The sequence below is a fragment of the Sinocyclocheilus anshuiensis genome, unplaced genomic scaffold (assembly GCF_001515605.1).
Source record: "Sinocyclocheilus anshuiensis isolate Anshui unplaced genomic scaffold, SAMN03320099.WGS_v1.1 scaffold1070, whole genome shotgun sequence".
In the NCBI taxonomy this organism is placed as follows: domain Eukaryota; kingdom Metazoa; phylum Chordata; class Actinopteri; order Cypriniformes; family Cyprinidae; genus Sinocyclocheilus; species Sinocyclocheilus anshuiensis.
In genome coordinates this window covers 252,000-258,300 of record NW_015539881.1, presented here as the reverse complement: position 1 = coordinate 258,300, position 6,301 = coordinate 252,000, and the positions used below count along the sequence as shown (strand labels likewise).

Genomic DNA, 6,301 nt, shown 5'->3' with positions numbered 1-6,301 from the left:
TTGATATACATTGCCTGCCATGGTGAATTTTCACCCGCATCTGGTTGGTTGGCGGGTGTTAATTTCAAAACTTGAATAAGTACTAATTGGACAGCAACATGGTGTATAACAGTTATGGTGTCCACATCCAGATTTCTACTCTACATTTCCTGCCTCAGCTCAGAAACTCTGCAGCTGCTATTTCACAGCCGGGTAAAGTGTGTAATTTGTCCACCCTGTCTGAGAGAGCAGAGATGGAGAGCGAGGGTAAGCAATCATTTTTCTGTGCACTGTAATTTGGCTGTCAGAAACAGCTGGCGGTGCAGCCAGAACAATGCAAGGGAAAGAAAATAGAGAGAAGGAGAGCAGAATGAGGCTAGATGAGAGCGAGAGGAGTGTTGGTTGGCAGAGCCCTGAGGGGCGATCAGATTTTAGACACCGTCATTTAGGGCAGAGTTGTGTGCACATATATGGCTGCACGTCTGAGCATGAGACACGGGTACGTCTGTTTGTTTTTGCATGTTATCTGACTGTCATGCGCATATTAGACTTTTCGTGTGTTTGTTGCATGCTGAAATGCCTGTAAGTTTTGGGTGTGATCTGGGCAATCTTTGTTTCATCTGATTCGTCTGGGTTTCTCTGGCAGTGCAGTCCTGCTATCTGTTCTTTACTGAAAGTAGATGGATTTGCCCCTAAAAATAATCAGGATAAATGTGCATGATAAAAGATATCAGAGCCATATCAGAGAAGTAGAAACAGACTGAAGAAAAAGAGAGAAGGTTCACTGCAGTCAGGTTCTGGAGTGTGGTTATTGATTTCTGTACTGTCCCCAGTCTGTCTGCATCTGTGTGTGTGCGCGCACGAGTGTTCTGCTACCAGTAATCCCAGACTAAAAGTCTCACTCTCTGTTTGACTGTTGTTTCTTTGCTTTTGCCACAGTCACCTGTAATAACTGGATATACAATATATCTGTCAGTTCGAATGATTAAAAAAATAATTAGTGGAAGTTGGGCTGGGCGATAAATAAATTTTTATCGATTAACTCGAATGTGTAGGTTTACGTCGATTTGTTTGAATGAAAATCGGTTTTCTCTTTAACATCCGCCGACGCTCCCCTCTGGGCTCCCGTGGCTCCGAATGGGCTCAGCCCTCCCCCCACGCGTTTGCCATAGAGATACACAAACAACATGGCAGCGAGCAGGGAAGAACTCGTTCCCAAGAAAGGCACAATGTCATCCGTAATTTGGAATTGGTTCGGTTTTGCGGCGTCAGACGCAGAACAAACAACACCCCGCTGCAAAGTGTGTTTGAAGTCTGTTGCTAGCAAAGGTAGCAGCAGTACGACCAATTTACTGCAGCACCTCAAACAGAGGCATGCTGCCGAGTGAGAGAGATGTTACGCCCTACGAAATGAACAAGACCGCGGCAGCACAAGCACACCCGCGAAAAACCAACCTACAGCAGTGTTACTTATTGCGCGGCTCGCCAAGCTTTACTTTGTGGCTCGCATGGCAGTAAATAATACGATGATATGATCATGCAGTCAATACAGATATTTCATAAAAACAAGCAGGGCTATAACATAACCCTTAAAAAACTCACACCAAGTCTACACCGCACGCGAGTGGCGCGATCCGACAAAAGACAATAGAACCCAGTGATGTTGTCTACACTGGATGCGGCGCGATGCGACGTGACACGATCCCCATCTGCCTCGTTCTATTTATGACGAACTGTACTGACACTACGTTCAGATGATTTGCAACTGTAGTGTCAACAAGTGTAGACAGACGTTTAGCGCAGCGGGGCGCGGCAAGACAACTGTCGCCGCGTCCGGTGTGTAGACACGGTCAGACAGTGTCTGCTCTATTACAAATAATAATTTATATAAAAAAAAAAATCCTAAAACAGCGGCATTACAAGATGGAAATATAGACTAGAAAAGATATTTACACTTGCTCCATGACACTAACTCACTGCAGAGTTGCCAGTTTTAATCTCTTAACTCCGAATGTGCACTTGAATGGTTAGATACATGATGGGCTAGTATATATATAAAAAAAAAAACGTAAGGTCTTTCCAGCATTAAGGTAATCCTGCTTTTTTTGAAATCATCTTGTCTCAGATACAAATTTTACTGGTAAATGATAAAGAATGATGGCCCCTTTTGCTTTGCATTGCATATCAGGGATGACAGATTGATAAAAAGACATGCTATTTATGACTAGATGTAACTTTTGATACTTTGGCTCTCTGACTGACTCTGCCCTATCAGTGCGGCTCATAAAAAAAAAAAGTGAAGACCACTGACCTACAGTCTTACAAACATTTACAAACTGTATCCGGTATGATAAGAATGTTATGTTACATTTTATGTTATGTTACGTTATGTTGCGTTTTCACTGTTTACAATGGCAGGGCCTGCCATCTTGTCTTTTTGGCTTGTTGTTTCTGTTTGCACTTTAACCACAAGGGGGAAATCCAGATCAAATCCCAGAAGGGAAAATCAAAACAAAATGAAGTTAAAACTTGTTTTGAACAATTTCTTTGTCATCTGCAGATTGATTTTAAGTAGAGGGAAAAAAATCGATTTAAATCGTAAATCGGATTTTTGGTGAAAAAAATCAGGGATTTGTTTTAGGCCATATCGCCCAGCACTAAGTGGAAGACTAATATCAGTCTACTCTTGATGAATAATTAAATTACATTCATTTTGAGATAATCAACATTGATGGATAATTGGCCAGTTGGCTGACTACCATAAGTGTGTCATTGTGGCATGTATCAGTTGCAAAATCTACTATTGAATAATGCACTTTTTTTTAGTTTTGAAATATGTTTGTTCACGTAAATATATGTTACAAAATAAGATGTCCGTTTAATTTCAGCAATATTGACCATCACCTGCCGTCTTAAAGCATTGACATTTGCTATCGAAAATCTTTATTAACAGTAATCATTTCTGAACCATTTATGAGACAATTATAAGCAATTCATAGTTTGACTTCCAGAACAGTGTGAGCAGTGACAATGGCCATGATTACACTTGGCGTTAACATCCAAAACACGTAAGTTTAGTCATTTAAAAGCTTTATATATTAACTTATTTATAGGCTATGTATTTATAAAAATTTATTTAAATGCAATGTTTAATATTAATTGCTTATATAATATTAATTAGTTTATATAATAATTATTTGAATATATTAAATGACTTATGAATAATTATAATTTATATAATAGGAATATAGTTAATAATTAGCAGCAAAATACTTTGTCTCTAACATTCTTTCACTGTAAACTGCTTTAAATTGGTGCGAGAGATACAGCGGAGTGGCTTTATCGCATCAGATATTTGTCAGTTTTCTCACAGCTCATTGGTCCAGTTTGGTCTTGCGATATCTAACCCAGAATAAATCCTGCGGAGCAGGGTAGCCATGTAGCAAAATTATCATGGCGATGAAACCCACTCAAAACCAACCAAAAGTTTTTAGTGTGGAATAACACAGTAGACTCAAAGTACTGAGAGCCCCTTTACTTTTTGCACATTTTATTGTGACACGAGACAGTCATGAATAACATCTTTTACCATCTAGAAGAGCGCATTCACAACATGAGTTAAACATTCTGACTTGCCTGCAGTTTTGTGAAACAAGTTGTAATATTACATTTGTGTCTTCATCTGATCTTTTTATCTGATCTCTGTATTTATCTTGTATAATAGGATGCATTTAGTTGAGTTAACCTGCTACCAAAGCGATTCAGTATACCGGTGTTCATTCCTTCTTCAGCAACAGCTCACACAGCTCAAATGGTAATGCCCAATACTGACAATGATTGGACTATTTGAAACACTCATATTCCTTTGAGATTTCTTTTTTCAAAACCTTGCATTATCAATAATATAGCTGAGTTTTTTCTCATCATATTTTCGTCAACAGTATGTTTTAATTAGAAAAACGTTTCATTGTCGTCATTATGATAATAAATGCCCAAATATCCCCCAAACACTCGTTTTTACTCATTTGACATATTGATTACTCAAATGGACAAATGCCCATCCCTACTGGCAAACATCACTATTTCTATTTCTCATACTTGGGGTAATTATTAACTGCATAACAATACCATATCACTAGCTTAATCAGAAAATTAAAAAAATACTGGAACCAAATTATTTTCATGACATTTGGTCCTGTTATTCTTCTGTTGATGAATATTGAATTAGCATACTCTGAAAGTGTAATTACTATTCAGCACAAAACATACATCATGACTAGTGAATTCTGAATCCTAAGCTAATGACTCTTATTAGGTGGTTCTTTTTAGTAGAGAAAACGCTTAAGAATCACTTAAAAAATGTCTTAATCTGACTTACTTACTGAACTGCAAATTAATTTCTTCATGTCCGACTCCTCAAATACAAAGGAATTTCAAATGGAACTGGTAAGAAACTGGAATTGTTAATTTCATTCTCATCCCTAACAATAAATTATTGAATATGGAATATTGATCTGTGTGTCTCATTTGTGGTTTTGATTACTGTGAGATTTCAGAAGTGCATGCTGATTTATGTTGATTTATGTGAGCTATTCGGTGCAATTATCATAATTGGAAGGCTGTTTATAGTAGAATCACAGAACAATAGCAGACCCAACCCTTCATCTCCCTGAGTTTACCCTACTGCCCAAACTCTCACCCTTCTTACCCCATGAGTGCCCCTTTTTGCCCCCGTTTTGTCCTCTGATTTTTGCAGCAGCATGTGGTCTCTGTGTAAATAAATAGGCAGCTGGGTTATTTACTATCAGAGCAGTTGTTGACTGGGCACGAGGGAGCTATTAGCAACATGTGCTGCAGATTTTGAAAGGCATTTCATCTGGCTGTGAGAGTGTTGTCATCATTGTCTGTGTGGTTTGAGAATGCTTCTCTCTTGGGTATGCATTTATCTCCCTTCTCATTTCTCCCTCTCTCTTATAACCAGTAAGCAGGCTGTAGTCCAGTGGTTCTCAACTGGTGGGTCATGATCTAAAAATGATGTCTTCTTATTGGCTCATGCACCTCACGGGGGGAAAGAAGAAAAAAAGAAAATAAAATATTTTCATACATAAGAGTAAGGCATCATTTGAAGGCATTTACTTTTATTTGTGTAGACTCACAATAAAAAAAAAAAAAACAAAAAAAAAATCGTACTTGTACTTTTTTTCCCCTTTCATTTTGTTAATCTGTTAATTACGTAAGTGAAATATTTAGTGTAGGCCTATTTATTTAATTGCTGTTATGTACATAATTGCATGATGTAACGATGTGTGAATCCTCATCTTCTGTTGTTAATGCTCCTATTTGCGTATGTAAACAAAAAAGAAATTGAAATTTAATTAAATTCTTATTTACATTATAATCTTGTCAGCTAATGATTAATGATCATTCAGTGAGCCGGTCATCGGTAATGAACAAATTCAAAATGAGCATCCCTACGTAAAACACTTTATTTAAAAATTTGAAAGTTTGGGATGCTTTGTAACACTGTAATGTTTTGTTGTTTTGCTGATTGTTTTCTTCTAGGTCAGTGATGATGTCTGTTTTTCTTCAGGTCTGTAATGTTAAGAAGTGAGATGATTCTGCTGTTGGTGGTCGTGTTGGCTTCACCTGCTGCCTGTATGGAAGGTAAGACTGACATACATTATATTGGTGGTTTCACAGTATATTTTCTGTGTATGACTGAACCTTTAAACTACTGGTCAAAAGTTTGGAATAATTAAGGTTTTAATCTTTTTGCAAGCAGTCTCTTATGCTCACCAAGGCTGCATTTATTTGATAAAAAAATACATTAAAACTGTAATAATGTGAAATATTAAATCTAAAAAAATAACTATTTTTTAGATGATAAGATGGCACCGACGCTGATGGCTGCCTCCGTGGCGTGCTCCGCAGTTGTTTTTATGTTTTTGTTAGTTTGTCCTGTCTTTAGTTATATCCCTGCAATCAGTTTCGGAAGTACACACCTCTGATTTTCTATGTGAATATATTTTAAAATGTAATTTATTCTTGTGATGACAAATCTCATACCAGTCTTCAGTGTCACACAATCCTTTAAAGAATCATTGTAATATTCTGATTTGGTGCTCAGTTACTAACAATAGTTTTAATAATTATCAATTTGTTTGCTGCTTAATATTTTTGTGGAAACTGATTTATCCCAAACTTTTGGGGAATGGTAGTGTATCATGATGTTTCCTCAAACATATTAAGCAGCAAAAACTGTTTTCAATATTGATATTAATAAGTAGGGATGCACCGATACCACTTTTTCCAGTACTCGCCC

At 37.2% G+C, this 6,301-nt stretch overlaps 1 protein-coding gene across 1 annotated transcript in view; it reads left to right on the top strand.

Moving 5' to 3' along the window:
- The first annotated feature begins 430 nt into the window (after window positions 1-430).
- Window positions 431-6,301, top strand: part of LOC107685428 (activin receptor type-1-like) — a 25,966-nt gene continuing 20,095 nt past the window's right edge. The window contains exons 1-2 of the mRNA XM_016482000.1: window positions 431-478; window positions 5,570-5,643. Of these exons, the coding sequence (XP_016337486.1) occupies window positions 450-478; window positions 5,570-5,643 (103 nt within the window). The 5' untranslated portion in view covers window positions 431-449. The remainder of the gene's footprint in view (window positions 479-5,569; window positions 5,644-6,301) is intronic.